We start from the raw sequence: 19,649 nt of genomic DNA on the forward strand, positions 1-19,649 counted from the left end.
CCTTGCCAGCACTGGAAAGAGTTTCTCTGTGTAGCCCTGGTTGTCCTGGAACTCACTCTGTAGACTAGGCTAGCTTTGAACTCAAAGATCCACCTGCCTCTGCCTAATTATAGAGCCTCCTTTCTAGAGGAGGCAACTAACCTTCAGAGTCTAATATGTGATTTATGGGTCAGCAGGAGGGGTCAGTGGGTAAAGGCACCTGTCACCAAGCCTGGGGACTGGAGTTTGCTTGGTGGAAAGAGAATACTAACTCCTGCAAATTGTCCTCTGACTTCCACACGTGCACCACAGCCTGAACATCCATGTACCACACATACGGATGCTTACGTGCATACACAAATATTAAGTTAACAATAAAACTCCTTAAAATAAAATGTGATTTATGCTCTTAATGCCCAGAATCACCCAAGGACACCTTCCTAACCATGTCCAATGATCTTCTAAGCACAGTCTTCCTGAGTCTGGAAGAACCCCTCCTGTGAAAGAGCCCCCACCATGTGTCTACTGAAAGACTAAAGTTGGAAAACAGTTCCTAACTGAAGAGGACTCCTGAGCCCCACAGCCCCAGAGGCAGACAGTGAATGTGGTGTAACTGCATGTATGCCATGTGTGTGGGAGTCAGAGGATAACCTATAGGAATTGGTACTTTCCTTCTACCACTGGGCCCTGCAGATGGAACTCTTAAGTTGTCAGACTTGGCAGCTGAGCCATCTCCCTGACCCTTAAAAATATACATTTTATTTCTGCCCAACTCTTGACAGGAGGCAAAATACCCCATGGACCTGACACTCAACCATCTGGCCTGGCTGCTGCTCATAGACACCTTGTCTCCAGAGTGCAAATCAGTGAGGAGGGAAGCTCTGTCAGGGGGACAGTGTCATCCACTCATGAATCCCAGAATTTACCAGGGATGGGACTCCCAGGCAGGAGTTCCAGGAAATGAAATGGCTCTGGGAAATTTGGAACATCGACAAAAGAAAGGTGCTGAAACTTTGTGCCAGGCCCTGCTGATGGGGGAGGCCCCTGCCAAGCTGACCCAAGACCCCATGGACACAAGAGCGGGCCTGGAAGCTTCTCAAGGCTCTGCCCCTCTGTCAGAAAGCCTACCCATGATTTCTGACCAGAAGGGGCTCTGGTTTTCTCAAACACAGCCTTCACACATGTTGAGGCAGATCTGCTGCAGAGCCAGGGGCCATCTCTGGTTCCAGAGATCCTCGTGGGAACCAAGGTCAGTTTATGCTTTATGTGGGCAGACCCCACCCTCTGATTACTTATGGCTGGGCATATGTCTGGGAAAGCAACGTGGGTAGCCAACCATGAGGCAGCTGTGCAGTATGGGACATAGGTGGATACCTGGTACCTGGGCAGGACAGGAAACGCTCCTGTAGGCCGCAATAATACCCAACCCTGCCTCTTGCAGCCTCTCTGGAGCCTGAGTTTCCCAGGGCCACAGCTCATCCGTTGGCACACACGTGGTTTGGCTAGCCACTGCTCAGTAGATCTTTTCTGGAACTCAGGGTTTTGTTTGGCTTGGGTTTTTTCCTTTAGATCTGAGAATAGCAGTGGCTTCTTAGGTTTCAGAAGGTGCACACTTCATGTTTGTGAATGTTAACTTCAGTGGGATGTATTCTTTCTATCTTAGCACCTTGATCTCATTAAGGGTTTCCTCGGGAAACACGGGGCTACTGTCTTTCTCTCTTTTATCCCCCATCTTCCCCTTAATCAGATGAATGTCCCTATTGGAACAAACGCATAACAGCTGTAAATATTACAACACCAAGTTCAAAGCCTGAACCATCCTTCGATAAAAAAAAGGAACATTTTTAACCTCTTTTAAAATAAGTATTTTTAATATTTGTGTTATTAAAATAGAAACAGCTTTCATTTTCATAGCAAAAGCAGTCCTTTGGGCTCCAGTAAGATACAGTTGCTAGCTCTGGGAGGTTTTGACCCAACCCTCAGCCGACTGGTAGGCACTCCATGGCTCTGGGCTCCGACTGTACCACACATCTCCCAGTTGAGTACTCAAAGGCATTCTTGTCAAGTCATGAGTTCATGGAATCATTTGCAGGTGACAGCAAAGGACTGTGGGTGTGGGGACAGTCTCAGTGACCATTCTTCCTTGGTTCCTGAGATACTATAGGTTGTGTTCTGAGGATTCCTGGGCTAGCAGCTGTTCTCAGGAGAGGGAAGATGCTGGTGAAGGCACTGCCTTGGTCCAGGGATGCAACATAAGCCAAGACCTGCTTTGACCTTAGCAAAAGTTGCCATTGTTTCCCAGTTCTCTACCTCCTTTTCTGACAGACTCTCACAACATAGTCCAGGCTGGATTTGAACTCACTATCCAGCCTTAAGGTCTCAATAACACTCTACCCTGATGACTGCAGAGATGTGGGCTTGTCCCTCCACTCACAGATCTACAGACCCTTCCTACCAGCTGGTCAGGTGCTTTCACAACCGAGCAGGACCAAGCAAGGCTCTACAGGACCGCACAAACCCTTCCTTCCCACAGGCTCCCTCTGTTTTCCCATCTGTCGACTGGGAATGTTTGAGGTCCCCTTTGGCATCATTACTGTGACTACTTTCCACCCAAGCAGGAAGAAGGAGAAGAGGCTCATGGTGTTAGCCAGACTGCCAGCCAGAAGGGAAACTGGAGAGCAGCTGCCATGAAGACCTACGTGCATCCCCTCTCTCAGCTCCAACGCAGCTCTTTGCTCAGCAGGATGATGGATAAAACACAACGGGCCCTGGAAGATGGCAGGGCTGGAAGATAGAGCTGCCAAACTGATCGGGCTTGAAAGACCTCAGAGAACCTCTAGGATTCTCCCCAAGAGAGAAACTGAGAGGCCCAGAGAGGGAAATGATAGCAAGCTAATGTAATCCTGGGATGCCAAAGCAGTCTGGTTCCCAGCCCTCTCTCTTCCTACTACATCCAAGCAGGAGAAGCTGTTACACTGTAGCTTGAAGGAGCCTCCAGCACACGGAAGGGAGAAGCCAAGAGATTCACTCAGGCCCTGAGTCCTTGCACCTGCAGCTGGCCAATACCTCTGTGCTGTCAGAAATGCAATCTCCGGACCTGCCTAGACCTACACGTTCTGGATCTGCCTGCCATCCGTGCACTTGGGCCCTTTGTATGCCCATGGAAAGTGACATATCTAGGGGTAACTGCATCCCTCTGGAGAAATCTTAGTGTGAAGGCTGAGAACATACTTTGGTGGAAACTTATAGAAGCCTATGGCACAGATGCCAAGAGGCGTTGACCCTTCCCCACCTGGAAAGGGAGTAAGTAGGGCAAACAAACAGTTCAGAATTCAGGGGAACCACACAGCCAGGCTACCCGTCAGAGTAAGAGGAGGTACGCACACACCTGTGGCCTGGTACCTACTTGCCCTCACTCTCGGTCTGCCAGGCTATCGGCAGGACTACAACTGTGAATCTTTTTTTTTTTTCTTTTTTTTTTTTCTTTTTTTACAACTGTGAATCTTAAAACATCAGTTTGGAAAGATAGTTGTATTTAGAAGTGGTTCCCCTCCGGCTAGGTCACAGGTAGGACAAGCTGGTGCCCTTGACTCTAGCCCAGGTCACAGACCTGCAAGGCAGGGTCAGTGGTGTCCAGGGCCGCTCATCTGGCTCAGCGGCAGTACTCCCGCTCAATGCTCGCCATGAGCTCTTCTTCAGAGTAGTCATACGAGATGGCTGACTGCCCCTCGGGTCTCTTGGGGCTGCTGCCTGGGGCTCTGTGGGTGAGAAATGCAGACAGAGGTGGATGTCACCTTCAAACTCCAATCTCCTCTAGTACCCACAGTGTTCTTTAAGTGGTTGAACCACTTAAACCCTCTGAACCAAAACCCTCTGCTCTGGAGACACCCGAATCTCTTTCCTACTCAACACATAGACATGACCGTCTTCACTCATATTTACCATCCTCCTGCGATGAGGGAGAAGCAGGACAAGTCGGATGCCCAGACCCATCTGAGGTTCCCAGCTGACCCTCCAAGAACCACATCCAGGGCTCTGTATACTTCTCCCAAAACACAATGAGAGACCTGGGTAAGCTGCTTGACCTTTGGAGATCTGGCTGCTGCTGAAGCATTTGCCTTTCCTACTGTACCTACGGAGCAAAGGGGAACACCCAAATGCTTTGGAGGAGGGCAGATCTCAGCTGCCTTTGAAGCACAGTAGCTGTATGCCCCTAGATTAGTCTCTTGCTGTCTCCATCAGTAAGCAGGAAGGACTGCATCCCAAGACAGACCAGAGGATGGATGGCTAAGGTGCCGCTTGTGTCTAATACAGAGATGAAGACTTAGGAGGGACTGAGCCAGAGTAACTGCTTGTGAGCTGATTGTAGCCTTGTAAGCCTGGAATAGTGGTAGTGGTTACCCTTCCTGACTGTTCCTCTGGAGTCTCTACTGACTACTGTCAGAGAGAAAGAAATACAAGGGCCCACCATACCCTCAGAACAAACCAGGGAGCTGTGCAGGAAGTTGGCTTTCCTGCCATTCTGGAGACCCTCATCAGGAACAAGTCCTTCTAGGCCTACCCCTGCCAGCCCCTGGCACTAGTAGATGTGAAAGCTGAAGCGGTTGGCATCCAAGATGGCTGTGAAGTGGCTATAGACGCCTCACACTTCCTCTCCCACTATGGATGCTGATATCCCTGCAGGTTGATACTCAGAGAGGAAGGGGCAGGAGAGACATGGACCAGCAGAGGAGTCTGACAGAGCAGCGCTGTGTCCCGTGCACTCTAAGGACTCTAAGGAGATTCTTCTGTGTGTGTGTTTATGTGTATTTACTTATTTGTGTATGCATGTGCATATGTGTATACGGGCTTGTGCCCTGGCATACAATAGAGGTTGAAGGACAGCGTGCAGATGTTGGGTTCTCCCTCTCTATCATGTGGGTTCTGGAGGCTAAACTTAGGTTGTCAGACTTGGTAGCAAGTGCCTTTACCTATGGAGCCATCTTGCTGCCTCCTCCATTTTATCTCTGTACCGAGCAGCGAACCTATGGTGTTGCACATGCCAAGCAAGCTCCCACTGGGCCAGTTCCCAGCCCCTGAGGAGTTGTTTTTTGTTTTTTGTTTGTTGTTGTTTTTGTTTGTTTGTTTGTTTGTTTTTGGTTTTTCAAGACAGGGTTTCTCTGTGTAGCCCTGGCTGTCCTGGAACTCACTCTGTAGACCAGGCTGGCCTTGAACTCAGAAATCCGCCTGCCTCTGCCTCCCAAGTGCTGGGATTAAAGGCGTGTGCCACCACTACTCCCCTGAGGAGTTTTAAAGGCCCTGGGACACTACTTGCAGGGTTTGGGGTGAGTTTTGTTGTTTTTATTGTTTGTTTGTTTATTTAGACAGTGTCTTACTGTGTAGCCTAGAACTTGCTCTATAGACCAGGCTGGCCTGAAACTCTTGCCTCTGTTTCTGCCTCTGTGTCCTAAGTGATAGGATTAAAGGCTGGGACACCAGCCTGGCATCGCCACATGTTAAACTTGCAGGAGTTTTAAGTGCATTCTTTTTGTTTACTGTTTTGGAGCAGCAGTGAAGTCCTTACAGCAAAGGAACGTTTTTACACATAAAACCTGGGATATAGCCAGACACCCAAGTGTGTCTGAACAAACCTGAAGGGTCCAGAGTGGCCACAGAGAAGCCAGATCATGTGGGAGGAAGGAAGACAGGGAGAGAGGGAGGGAGAAAGAAAGGGAGGGAGGGATGGAGGGAGGGAAGGAGAGGAAGGGAGAGAGGGAGGGAGATGAGGGAAGGAGGGAGGGAGGGAGCCAGGAAACCTGGAAGCTAGGTCAGGTCAGGAGGAAGCTCAGAGCTGCTGTGGGTACTAGGCTCTGAACCCACCCTTCATGCCCCTTGAGGGCACAGCTCTATGTGTTGAGAGCCTCCCTGGCATGTGGACAGTGGACTGAAAGGCTTTAAATGGCTGGAAGGGAAGCACTTCAGGCTCGTGGAGAACATGGACCTCCTCCCCATACTTACTCAGAGGCACAGCTGTCTTCAGGGTTGTCCTTAACCTCCTCTGGGGACACCTTGAGCTGGAAGATAGGAAAAGGCATCAGAAAGTTGTCACCAGTGTGGTGGATTAACACTCCAGATTCATGGAAGAGACAACAGCCACTATGTTTAAATCAGAGCCTGTAAACATCAGAATGGGCCAGGCGGTGGTGTCGCACTCCTTTAATCCCAGCACTTGGGAGGCAGAGGCAGGCCGATTTCTGAGTTGGAGGCCAGCCTGGTCTACCGAGTGAGTTCCAGGACGGCCAGGGCTACTCAGAGAAATCCTGTCTTGAACAAAATAAAACAAACAAACAAAAAAACAAAAAACAAACAAACAAAAAACATCAGAATGGAGAAGCTTCCCTCAGACTCTGGAGCTCCAGTTACCCATTTTGCAGTCAAGAAAACTGAGGCTGTGTGTACTGGCTGGTTTTGTGTCAACTTGACACAAGCTGTTGTTATCACAGACAGAGGAGCTTCAGTTGAGAAAATCCCTCCAAAAGATCCAACTGTAAGGCATTTTCTCAATTAGTGATCAAGGGAGGAGGGCCCCTTGTGGGTGGTGTTATCCCTAGGCTGGTAGTCTTGGGTTCTATAAGAAAGCAAACTGAGCAAGCCACAGGAAGCAAGCCAGTAACATCCCTCCACAGCCTCTGCATCAGCTCCAGCCTTCAAGTTCCTGACCTGCTTGAGTTCCAGTCCTGACTCCCTTTGGTAATGAACAGCAGTGTACAAGTGTAAGCTGAATAAACCCTTTCCTCCCCAACTTGCTTCTTGGTCATGATGTTTGTGCAGGAATAGAAACCCTGACTAAGACACTGTGGGAGAGACTTATAAAACTCATAAATGAACAAACAAAAAACAAATAAGGAAACAGCAGCACTGAGGTCAGATCTCCTGCCTCCCAACTACTACCATGTGGGGGCCATTCTGTCTTTCACCTCCAGACACCAGTGTCCCAATGTGCCTAGCATCAGACCATCCTATCTCCATCTCCAGGAACCATATCACCCAGTCTCAAGAGCCTTGTACCTTCCCTTCAGCAAGTATGCACTGAGTTCATGTGTAACCTGGGGACATACCTGTAATCCCAGCATGTGAGATGCTGAGGCAGGGGGAATGCTGCAAGTTTAAAACCAGCCTAGGCTTAAGAGTGAGAACTTGTCTCCAAATAGACATATGTGAGGCTGGAGTGATAGCTCAGCGGTTAAGAGCACTGACTGCTCTTCTGGAGGTCCTAAGTTCAATTCCCTGCCACATGGTGGCTCACAACCATCTGTAATGGGATCTGATGCCCTCTTCTGGTGTGTCTGAAGACATCTACAGTTACTAACATGTAAAATAAATAAATCGTCATACACACATAATTTTAAAAAAGAACTGTGAGCAATATATACGTTTCTTATAGGTAACCTAGCCTAAAGCATTTTGTTATAGCGACTGGAAGGAACAGAGATGCAGATGAGAGTTTAAAACAACAAAACCTAAAATGCTCTAGGACAAAAGGCTCAGGTAAGCACTGGTCACCTAGAGTCAAGAAGGAGGTAGTGAGATAGCAGCAGGCTGCTCTGCTCTGTGGCAGCCTGGAGACCGTAGTCAGAATGCTCCAGGATGTGGGAGGGCAGTTTCCAATTTGTAACTCTATTCTAGAATCCATCAGCATAAACTAAAAAAAAATTCAAACATTCAATTTCTCAGCCATTACCTTTTCTGGAGAAAGTGTGTGTGTGTGTGTCTACACATGTAGAGGGTATTTATATATGATACCTGTGTACATCCATGTATAGATAGGACAGGTTGAAGTCAAGTGTCTACCTCTATCACAGTCTATTTTTCTATTGTTTTAGCCAGGGTCTTTCCCTAAACCCAGAGCTCAAATACTGGCTACTGCTGGCTAGTGGGCTCCAGGGACCCTCTGTCTCAATCCCCAGAACACTTAAGGTTATAGGTGCAAACTGCCATTCCCAGATTTTACATGGGTGCCGGGGATCTGAACTGAGACCATCATATTTGCACACAGACACTCTGCTCACTGGCCCTTCTCCCAAGCCTCTAGGGAAGATTTTTAAAGTTGTTTTGGTTTTGGTTTTGTTTTAATCTAGATAGAGGTTGATGGAGACATTGCTCAGTAAGTAGTTGTGATGGCTGTTCTTGGTTGTCAACCTGACTACATCAGAAAGAATTACAATCCAAAACTAAACGGCACACCTGTGAGATTGTTTTGCTTGGTTTGAAGTGTGTGAATCCACTTTGGGTCCAGACCTCTGAGGTAGGAAGGAGGACCTACTGCCTTTGAACCAGAACTTGAGGCAACAAGACACACCTTGTTGTTGTTGTTGTTTGGGGTTTTGTTTGTTTGTTTGTCCTAGAACTAGCTCTGTAGACCCAGGAAGACATACATTTAATGTGGGCCACATCTTCTGCTGGAAGCCTATATAAGAACATGGAAAACAAACAAACAAAGAAAAAACCAAAGAAAAAGGAAGCATTTGTTCTTTGCCTTCTTGCTTTCCCCTTGCTACCAAGTCCATCCCTTCATTGGCACTAGAGCCTACTTCTTTAGAATTCCAGTGTCTACTGAAGACCAGCTGAGACATCCAGCCTTGTAAACTGAACAGCTTCTAGATTCTTGGGCTTTCCACTCGTAGCCTACTGTTGTTGGATTACTTGAATTATAGCCTGTAAGTGACTAATAGATCTCCCTTCTATACATATAGAAAAAGAGATTCATTCTATACGTTCTCCTTCTCTAGAGAACCCAGACTAATATTGCAGTATAGACTAAGAGTGTACCTGGATTTGGTTACCACACTCATGTGTCAGCTTGGAACTTCCTGTAACTCCAGCCCTAGGGGATTCAATGCTGCCTTCTGGCTTCCAGAGGTGCCTGCATGCCTGTACTGCATATAAACACACACAAGCACATACACATACAAATAAGTAAATAGTATTTTAAGTCTATCTGAGGATAATGTCATACACCAGTAATCCTAGCACTCAGGAAGCCGAGGCAGGGGGATCAGGAGTTCAAAGCCATTCTCGGCTGCAAAAGGAATTTGGGACCAGCCTGAGCTACATAAGACCCTGTCTCAAATACCAAAGAAAACAAAACACCCAAAAAACAAAACACTTTACCTGTAGTAAAAATACACATTCCCTACTTTTTTTTCTAGTTCAGTTATTTCCAAGCGTGCCCTTCTGTGTCGCTTAAGCACGTGCACACTGTTACACACCAACTGGGCACAAGGCTCTTCATCATGCTGAACTGAAAGTTCATTAAATGCTAATTCCCCATGGCCTCTCCCAGCCCTTGATAACCACCATGGTTAGTGTTTCCCAACTTTGAATTTGCCTAGTCTGAGTATCTACAGGTAGACACTCCTATGGATTTGTCCTTTGTCCTTCGGTGACGGGCACACTGTCTTTAAGGCTCATCCATCTAAGGAGCAACATCTGACAGAACCTCTAAGGAGTGAAACCCATCCTGTCCCACGGATAGTCCTCCGTGTGGCTTCTCCATCTACCTGCAGATAGACATGGTGGTGCTTCCAGCCGTGTTTGAGCTGTGGTGGTAATGTGTCTGTGAACACGCCGTGAAACAACCTCTTTGGACAACATTTTCCATCCTTCCGGGTGTACATGAAGTTTCTCACATCCACATCAGTCTGTCCCCCTATAGCTTTCCGTAAGCTTTAGCTGCCATCCTGCTGCAACTGTTTGTTTGTTTTTTATGGAGGCCTCTTTCTTGGACACCTATCTCTTCAGTTTGGCTTCCTTTGGAGCCAGCTTCGCTGTCATCTGCTTGGCTGCTTGTCCTCTCATTAGGATTTTAAGGTTTGCTGTGGTTTCTGACCAGGCAGGTGACAAGATCCAAGGTGGAATCCACATCAACATCAACCCCCAGACCTGCTGCTTATAGGAATACCTGCTTGATGATAGCAGTGGGTCACTACCTTCCCTGGAGACAGCCAGGATGACAAAACCCTATTGCCATGTGAACTCTGCTCTTAGAACTGGGATCGGAAGGGCCACATTCTGGCTGTTTCCATGATGGCTCCAACTTGTTCCATCTGTCACTTCTCACCTCTGTTTCTCTTTGGGGCCGTGTTTTGATACATGGCACTTTCTCCGGCCAATTTGTTTAAGCCTTGAACTTGACCGCCACAGGTGGGAAATACATTAGCTCCCTCCTGGAACTTGAAGTCTTGCCACAGCCAAGGAAGAGCTTGAAGGGGAGGCAGAGACAGAGACGTGGAGCCTCCTGCTCCAGCCCACTGGATGCCTGGTACCAGCTGCTCACACTCTGGACCAACAGAGCGTCAGCTGGGGCCACTGGAACAGTGCTGAGCTCAAGGTTTACGTGTGCTTGTGAGCGTGCGCCCTGGGGTAGAAGAGGGCGTAGCTCTCCTCACCATCACAAGAAGGCTTTAGACAAAGCCCAGCCATGCAAAGAAACAGAGAACCCGAAGAACTGAAAGGCGGCATCTCGTCAGGTCTCCTTGGACTCTTACAAGTGTGTGCGTGGCCAGGCAGTGGTGGCTCACACCTTTAATCCCAGCACTTGGGAGGCAGAGGCAGGCGGATTTCTGAGTTCGAGGCCAGCCTGGTCTACAGAGTGAGTTCCAGGACAGCCAGGGCTACACAGAGAAACCCTGTCTTGAAAAACAAAACAACAACAACAAACAAGTGTGTGCATGTGTATATATATTTGTAAGTGTGCTCTTGTGTGTACACACACATATATATGTGTGTACCTGTATGTAAAGTTTTGAAGTTTTTTTTTTTTTTTAAAGAAATATACTGCCTGCTTTACTTACCAAAATATATCCCGAGACGTCTATGGAATGTTATCCCCTTAATTGATCAGCCTTGTATGTATAGTGTGTACATGCACACGAATGTTCTATATGCACAATGGATATAGGGCACTGCAGGTGGTACAGTTTCCAACAGTCTTCTTAAACATGTGTAGATATGCAGCCACACCCACTAAACCATGGGCGTAAGCAAGCTCACAGTCCCCTCCCCACACATACACTGTTCTCAGCCCTGCTCTCTTCTTCCCTGCCCCTCCCCCAGGACGCTCCTAATCTACTCTGCTACTGCAGACAGGTCTCCAGAGGAATGGACGCCTCAGTATGGACCCCTTACCACCTGACTTCTTTCTCTTAGCACAGTGATGGTGAAGTCCACCCGTACTGTCTGGTGCACTCCTGTTTATTCCCGTGTGCTTGTATGTTGTCTTCTGTATGAATTATCTTTCTTTGAATCCCAGGTTAGTTGGTTGGGTTGACTTTTACATTTTTAATTTTTTTTTTTGTTTTTTTTTTTTTTTGTTGTTGTTGTTGTTTTTTTCGAGACAGGGTTTCTCTGTGTAGCCCTGGCTGTCCTGGAACTCACTCTGTAGACCAGGCTGGCCTCGAACTCAGAAATCCGCCTGCCTCTGCCTCCCAAGTGCTGGGATTAAAGGCGTGTGCCACCACCGCCCGGCTTTAATTTTTAAAAATGTTTTAATTTAATTTGTTTTAAGCTGTGCAAACTTGAACACATTACAGACAGAAAAGTATTAAGGGGCCCTCCAGGGCAGTTTTCACGATTTTGCCAGTCAGACTCCACTCTTCACCACTAGAGGGCGCTGGTCTTCCAGCACAGTGGTCCGCGTCGGTGGCCTTCTTGGGAAGTATTCCTTGTGGCTTCACAGAAAGCCCCAGTTCTCCATAACCACCACTAGATTCCAATAGCAAGCGAGGCACCTTCTCCTGGGGCTCCTCCATCCCTGACCCTAACATAGGGAAACCCCACGGAGGGATTAGGGCCCATCTGTGCCTTCCCACCCCTAGGAACTGCACCCTCTAGCTTTTAACAATCTTACTCCTGGTATCTTACTGATGCTACAATCTCCCAGGATCCTGCCCCTAAGATCGGAGAGGCGCATCTGCCTTCCTATTTTCTTTCCATTTTAAAATTGTTTCTATTCGGAACTGACTTTTTTTCAGACAGAGTCCCATTATATAGCCATGGCTGGCCTGGAGCTCCCTATATAGACCAAGCTGGCCTCAAACTCGTGGAAATCTGTCTGCTTCTGCCTCCCAAGTGCTGGGATTACAGGCCAGCACCATCACAGCCTGGCTTAAAAAGAAAACAGAAGTGGTTTCCCACTTCTGGGTTTCTGGTGGAACGTGCCATTCTTTTATCAAGGGCTGGGCTCCTGCAGTGCCCTCTTTGCCATCTGTCACAATAAGGAGACTTCCTTTGCCTGGGGTTTCTCCCGTCCTTGACAGCTCCTTGGTGCTGTCTTTCCTGTTCCTTCCTCAGAGCCTCCTTGTTGCAGCATGGACCCCCTTCTGTGACACACACCCCCCCCAGCATTGTGTGAGTTCTCAGAGTCAGCCATGTGCTTTGCTCTTCTTGATGCCCCATGGAGACGCCACTTCATGCTATTTACAGGTGTGGTCTTTGCTCTAGCCTGGACTGCAGACACACTGGTGCTGTCTGGAAGCTGTTTGTTTCGTTTCGTTTTGTTTTGTTTTTGCTGTGAATCCAGCATCCTTAAGTCCCTCTGGTGAGTCTGCTTTGCAGCTGTGAGCTTCTTTCTGTTGCTTCTTTCCTTTAGATTCCATAGCAGTGCCAGGCATGATCACCCTAAGTCCCCCTCACATGATGGCAACAGACAAGACTCCCCCTGTCCCTCTTCGCTACAGAAACTATGAAACTATGAAACTTTACAGAAGTGGTGAACAGGATGTCATTCAGCCCCAGGAGAAAGTAACACACACACACACACACATACACATACGCACACACACACACACACACTCAGTGGCAGCGATGCTCTATGGTTTCCCTAGGTCACCACTGATTGGGATTTGCAAGGCAGAGGAGGAAGGTAACAGTTACTACCCAGCACTAAAAGCACCAAATAGATGGTTTGAGAACTGAACCAGTTCCTTCTCACCAGTGCAGCCTACTCTGGGACTGTGATAGTCCAGACACACACACACACTCACACACACACATCACCATGGCTGTAAGAAACATCTGAAAAGGTGAGCGAGCACTTTAGTTCCCCGCCCCCACCCTCCACAGATGAATCAGTATTATACAGCTCAATTTACCCAGGAAGAGGCCGACTGATTGACGGGCTCCGCTGTATCCGTCAAGATTACTAAATGGCTTTTAAAAACATATTCGAATCCCTAGGTTCACTCAGCTTTCCCCCTCTGCGGAATTTGAAGTTTCAAATACCCCAACTAACACAATTGATGTTCAAGTTCTAGTGACTCTGGGAAAGGATTTCTGCCTTGAGCACTTCATGTGTCCATGAGATTAAAAATTAATCCAAAACAGTAACAGGAGAGGGGGTTGGGTCCATGACTTAAAGGCCGGGGATTTGATAGACTAGCTCATATCCCTTAAAATATGTAAGAATACCCTACAGGGAAAATGTGTTTATGAGATAGTTCAAGTAGGACGATTCAAAATAGAATTACGCCGGGCAGTGGTGGCGCACACCTTTAATCCCAGCACTTGGGAGGCAGAGGCAGGCGGATTTCTGAGTTCGAGGCCAGCCTGGTCTACAGAGTGAGTTCCAGGACAGCCAGAACTACACAGAGAAACCCTGTCTCCAAAAACCAAAAAAAAAAAAAGAAAGAAAGAAAGAAAGAAAAGAAAAGAAAAGAAAAAACCAAAATAGAATTACACAAACATACAAATACACATAAATAAAATAAAAGAGTTAGAAAAATTATCCCTACCTTTGATTTTTTTTTCCTATAACTCTCAGTTTTGGCAAAACTAAAACAACAAACAAATGCAACCTCAAAAAATGTCTAGATAGGGGCTGGAGAGACGGCTCAGCAGTTAAGAGCACGGGCTGCTCTTCCAGAAGTCATGAGTTTAATTCCCAGCAACTAAAACTGTATCTTTTATTTTTACTATTTTATACATTATTTGTGTCTGTGTCTGTGTGGATTTGAGCAAGTGGGGAGTCCTCAAAGACCAGAAGGGTAGCATCAGGTCCCCTGGAACAATGGTTCCCAACCTGAGGGTCACGACTCCCCTAGGGCCCAAATGACCGTTTCACAGGGTCGTATATCAGACATCCTGCATATCAAATATTTACATTACAATTCATAGCAGTAGCAAAATTACAGTTATGACGTAGCAATGAAAATAATTTTATGGTTGGGGGTCACCACGACATGAGACACTGTATTAAAGGGTTGTAGCATTAGGAAGGTTGAGAAGCACTGCCCTGGAGGGAGTTACAGGGAGGTATGAGCAGCCTGACATGGGTGGTGGGAACTGAACTTGGGTCCTCTGCAAGAGCAGGGGGTGGGGTGGGGGGGGACTCAGAACCAGTGAGCCGCCCTTCTGGCTCTCTAGAACTGTCGTCCAGTATAAGATTCAGGAGAACTGGCTGGCTGACCAACTCAGCTGCCACCCAGGCTCAGATCCAGAGCTTTGAGTTGGCCCATCTCAACATCCACCCCATCTATGAACTCCAGGAGCATGTGAAAGGACAACAGTGCCATGGCACAGGGCAACAACAGGATATCTGAGAGGAGTCCTGGTGAGCATCCAGCAGCAGAGCCCAGAGGCCTTGAACCAGGCCAGCGACTCACTGCAATGAACATTTGCAAACGAAGACGTGTGGACGAAAGGATGACACTGTGGGACACACTGTGACACACCACAGCTTCCATGGCAAGATGTTTGTTTGGGTTTTGGGAAGTCATGGGGGGAGGTTGCAAGGGCAGAGGGCAGATAGGAAGGGACACGGAGACGAGTGGGGTTGGGGTGCGTGATGTGACATTCACAAAGAACCAATAAAAAGGTTTTTTTTAAAAAAAATCCAGTATAAAGGACTGGAGAATCCAGTATAAAGGATGGCTCAGCGGTTAAGAGCACTGACTGCTCTTCCAGAGGTCCTGAGTTCAATTCCCAGAAACCACATGGTGGCTCACAACCATCTGTAATGGGATCTGATGCCCTCTTCTGGTGTGTCTGAAGATAGCTACAGTGTACTCACATACATAAAATAAATAAATAAATCTAAAAAAAAACTCCAGTATGACACTATATTCAGGATGACGATTCAGGGGTATGTGTAATCAGCCCCTGAAGCACTCCAGCCGACAGTGGTTGTAATTGTTTTTCCTTGTTTCCTTATGGAGTGAAGGATCGGAGTCAGGGCCTTGAACATGGTAGGTAAGTCCTTTACTGTGGAGCTAGTCCCTTAGTCCAGTGTTCAATGAAGTGTTTAAATGAAGGCCCTTAAAAGGACTGTGATTTAATCTTGATGTTCTTATTAACAAGAAAAAAAGGGGGGAGCACCTTCTCCTAAGGGTTAGAGGATTATCAATATAAGGAAACATTTTATTTCTCCATCCCAATGAAAGAACAGGAAAAGTGTGTTCATGCCCAGTCAAAGATCTTTTTTTGCTCGGGGACACGTTCTTCCAAACATTCTGAAGGAAGGCCATTTTCCATGGGTGATTGTTGAACTGACAATTCTTTCTTAGCTCAGTGGTAAGTTACTAATACAGAGTCCTATAAGATGTACAGCCCCTGAGGGAATCAGTTACAGACGAGGGCGAGCTACCTGGCACAGATGCTTAGGCTCCAGACTCCAGCACGTGGAGTGTTTTTAAAAGCAGGGGCCTCTCTTTCTGACTTTGTCTCTCCAGGCCTGAGCACCCTCTTAGGACTCTGGGACTCATTCATTAGTTTGAGAAACATTCACAGTAAGGAGACACATCTGAGACAACCCTCCACCACCACCACCGAAAAAAAAGAGTAACCACTGCTCTGACGTCACTCCTTTCTTTCTGCTTTTCTGAAGAGAGGATTTTTCGGTGTAGACCTGGTTGTCCTGGAATTCACTCTGTAGACCAGGCTGGCCTCAAACTCACAGAGATCTACCTGTCTCTGCTTCCTGAGTGTTGGGCTGGGATTAAAGGCGTGCACCACCCACTCTCTGACCACACTTTGTTTCCTGAACCTACCTCCTCAAACCTCTCTGCTACCCCTTGGGTTGAGGACTTGGTCAGTTAGACATTCAGAGTAACCCTGCACCATCATGGTGTTCCAAGCTTTCTTCTGTCTGATCCACCCTTCTCCCGCTGTTGAGTAATCTCAACAACACAAAAATCTCACCCTCTTCCGACTTCAAATGCACACTTCGTTCCCAACAAAGTCTATACCCCTGCCATAGCAAGACATAGCTGAAGACCTTTTCACCCCACACCCCAGCCTGTGCCCACCATCACAGTCACACAGAGCCTCCTCATCACTTCTGTCCATGTCCTCTGACTTTTTCAGACTCAAGTCAATCTGCCCTTGGAGCATGTCTGTCACTCCCTCCTGTGGGCTCCTCAGACTGAGACTTCTCCCTTCCCCCTGGATCCCAGACCAGTCCTCTGGGCAGCTGTCTTTGTCCCTGATACCTAATGCAAGCCCCACTTACTAGGGGCTGTAGCAGTGGCTGAGACTTCCTGTCTCTGTTCTATTCTCCCAGGCTGATACTCTGAAAGATAGAGGGAAAATCCGTTTATTTCCGAACCTTTGGAAGTTTCCCAAGCGCTTGAAAATGACGCTGAAAAATTGTTTCCTTGCTATGTCAAAATCTCCCCCAGATCCCTCAACTGTTTATCCAGTGTTGGTGTTACATAACTGTAGGCTGATGTAGTCTTAGAGGAATCTCATTATATAATTCAGTCCTCACCACAGCTCACTTGTCCTGTTATAAATCTCAACTGGGCAATGGGAAGGAGAAATGGGACAGAGAGAGCTCTGTACCCGCGGCTTCCCACCATCCCAGAGGCCTTTCCATGATGCTCGTCTGGTAGCTGGGACCAAGAAGAGATTCCCTCCACCTCTGCTGGCCTGCAGAAACCTCTGGCTCCGGATACTGTCTTTGGCCTCCTCTTCCAGCCAGGAGCAGCTAAGACCCGTTCTGATTTTTAGCTCTGTAGCAGCAAAGACGTGCCAACCCAGCAAAGACGTGTTTTTCTAGATCAGCGGGGGTGTTATTACAAGTGTTCAGCAAGAGAGGATAAGGAAGCTAAGAGAGTCAAAGCATCTTAAAAATAGCTTGTAATGCCGGGCGGTGGTGGCGCACGCCTTTAATCCCAGCACTTGGGAGGCAGAGGCAGGCGGATTTCTGAGTTCGAGGCCAGCCTGGTCTACAGAGTGAGTTCCAGGACAGCCCGGGCTATACAGAGAAACCCTGTCTCGAAAAACCAAAAAAAAAAAAAAAAAAAAAAAAAAAATAGCTTGTAATATGGGAATTGCCTGGCCAGCCAAAGATCCGGATGTGTTCGACGCGGCAGGGCGTTTTCCAACCACTGTTTGGCAGGTGGTCCACCCACTTATCGTCTCCTCCCACCGTATTCCCTGATGTCCAAAGCAGAGGCCCTTGCTGGTCAATTCCCACCTGGGCTGTAAGGATGCTGCAGCTGGACTGCATGCAGCCCCACTGGTAAAGGAAGGCAAGCCCCGAGCCAGAAGAAAGTTCTAGGTGTTTCTGCCAACTGTTGTTTGTACTTGCTCTTTTAAGATTGTCTCTGTAAGTCACCCTGAAACAGAGACAGTATTGGGCACCTACCCAGGAGGCAGAGTGAGAATATGCAGGAGTGGGGGTAAGGAAGGGGCACAAACCCTATAAGGGACGTGGGGGGGGACACTCTGGGTGAGCTGGGGACAGAGGCGCCAAGTAGAGACAGAAGCTTGGGTGGGAGGACACTAGGGGTGCAGTGGGATGAGTGGAGGGACCGGCCCCCACACTCACCGCGGGTGGGAGCTGGGCGGGGCCTCGTGGGGTCCGCTCCTGGGCCCCCCAGGCCTCCGACTCGGCCAGCAACTCGTCCAGCAGGCGCAGGGTCTCCTCCCGGCCGCCGGGGGGCGTCGCGGGGCGGGGGTCACGGCTGCTCTCCTCCTGCGCTGCGGCCGTCGGGGCCTGGTCAGCCGCGCCGCCCTCCGAGCCTGTCTCTCCCGGGCCCGTCTGGCGCCTGTCAGGGCTGCGCCGCCGCCTCGGGATCCGGCCGCTCCGGCTGCTGCCGCTGCCCATGGCGCGCACTCAGCCTGGAGCGCGCAGCCGGGGGAGCCGGGCGGGACTGGGGCGGGAGCGCTACAGGCGGGATGGAGCGAGGGAGCAGCAAGGGGGATTCTGGAGGACTGACGGGGGGGGGGGGCGGGGGGGGGGGGGGGGGAGTCGGGGGGGATGGGGGAGATGGGAGATGGGGGGAGCGGGAGGAGTCACAGGGGGCGCGGAGATGGGAGAGACAGAGACGCAAGGGTGATCTGGGAGCCTGGAGGAGGTAGAGGCAGTTAGGGGAGGGGGGTGGCGCTCCTCAGGGGGAGAATGGGAGGATGGGGAAAGACATGGAGGAGATGAAGGACGGGGTGGGGGGGGTAGCGCCGGGGGACAGGGAGAAAATGGGGAAGGTGATCCTGGGGGGAGGAGGGTAAGAGGGATGAGGAGAGGATGGGAGTGCCTCGCCGGGAGACTCTCAGGAGGTGGGAAGTTTGGGGTAGGGTGGTACAGGAGGGAGTACAACAGGGTTAATGTATGGAAGGGAACCTTAAAGGGTGCAGGTTGGGTAGACTGGTGGAAGGGAAATCAGGGCGAGGGGATCATCTTGGGGAAGTTTGGGCGAGTCTCATGGAGCACGGGTGGGAGTCATGCTGGGGGCAAGGGGACCAAGACACTGGCTGAAGGAAGCTGGGGATGAAAGACAGAGGACTGCTTGCAGCAGAGCCAGATGCCAGGGGAAGGAGTTGGAGAGAGAGTAGCGCTGACGGAAAGGAGGTCGTTGGGACTTCAGGTACAGGTCTGAGACAGCAGAGGCAAAGCGAGCGAGGGAAGGAGACAGAAAAGGAGAGCCAGAGATGTGAGAAAGAGAATTTCCAGAGAGGGGAGAGCTTCAGGGTGGGCAGCCTGGGCGCGGGTTGAGAGACGTGTACCAAGAGCCCTGGGCGGGGCACACTGAAGGGGCGTGTCCCTGGACAAAGACTCCAGGGTAGGAGAGAGGACTCTGGAGTGGGCGTGTGAACCTGGGAGGGAAGGCTGCGCAGGAGCCTGGGGTGGTTAGATTGTGGAAGATTGCGACCCTCGGGTCAGGACAGGGTCAATTTAGAGGTTGAAAGAAGTCCTTCCTCTTCACCCCTGTCTGACCTCCGATTGGAGTTCCTCTGGCCGGTTCACCGCAGGCTCTGGCTTCCTTTTCTCCAGGTATAGCTCTGGTTACTAAAACTGTCACTGCTAAGGTTCCTTCAGGTCTAGAGCGACCCTGGCTTGGCTAGATTTGTGCTTTTATGGGATAATTTCTGGAGGCTTACCCATAGGCTCATTCTTTGCCTGGTTCCCTTCCAGCGCTTTCCAAGGCAGGGTGGTTTAAATACTGAGTGTAGTTTTCTCTGGTTTTGACTTGCCAATAACCCCCATCCATACTGGTCAACCCAATGTGAAAGTGGAATTTAGGGCTAAATTCTCCCAACCCAACGGTGGCATGAAATTTTACTATTTTCATCACCACAGGAATAGACGTTAAAAACCTATGCTCACAGAAGTGGGAACACACGAGACCACATCTGTGTGGTGTGTTTGTATTACCAAGAGAACTAGAGAAGACCAAGTGTTTACACTTCCCCTT

General features: G+C 49.0%; 1 protein-coding gene across 1 annotated transcript; it reads right to left on the bottom strand.

The window, feature by feature from the left end:
* Positions 1 to 1,828: 1,828 nt before the first annotated feature.
* Positions 1,829 to 18,064, bottom strand: Cys1 (cystin 1). The gene is made up of 3 exons (XM_028777767.1): positions 17,786 to 18,064; positions 5,977 to 6,026; positions 1,829 to 3,737 (listed from the first exon to the last, which is right to left on the bottom strand). The coding sequence occupies exons 1-3, from the start codon at positions 18,062 to 18,064 to the stop codon at positions 3,632 to 3,634; spliced, it is 435 nt and encodes a 144-aa protein (XP_028633600.1). The 3' UTR covers positions 1,829 to 3,631.
* Between the last annotated feature and the right edge of the window lie 1,585 nt (positions 18,065 to 19,649).

Source organism: Grammomys surdaster, unplaced genomic scaffold (assembly GCF_004785775.1).
Source record: "Grammomys surdaster isolate TR1022 unplaced genomic scaffold, NIH_TR_1.0 314, whole genome shotgun sequence".
NCBI lineage: Eukaryota > Metazoa > Chordata > Mammalia > Rodentia > Muridae > Grammomys > Grammomys surdaster.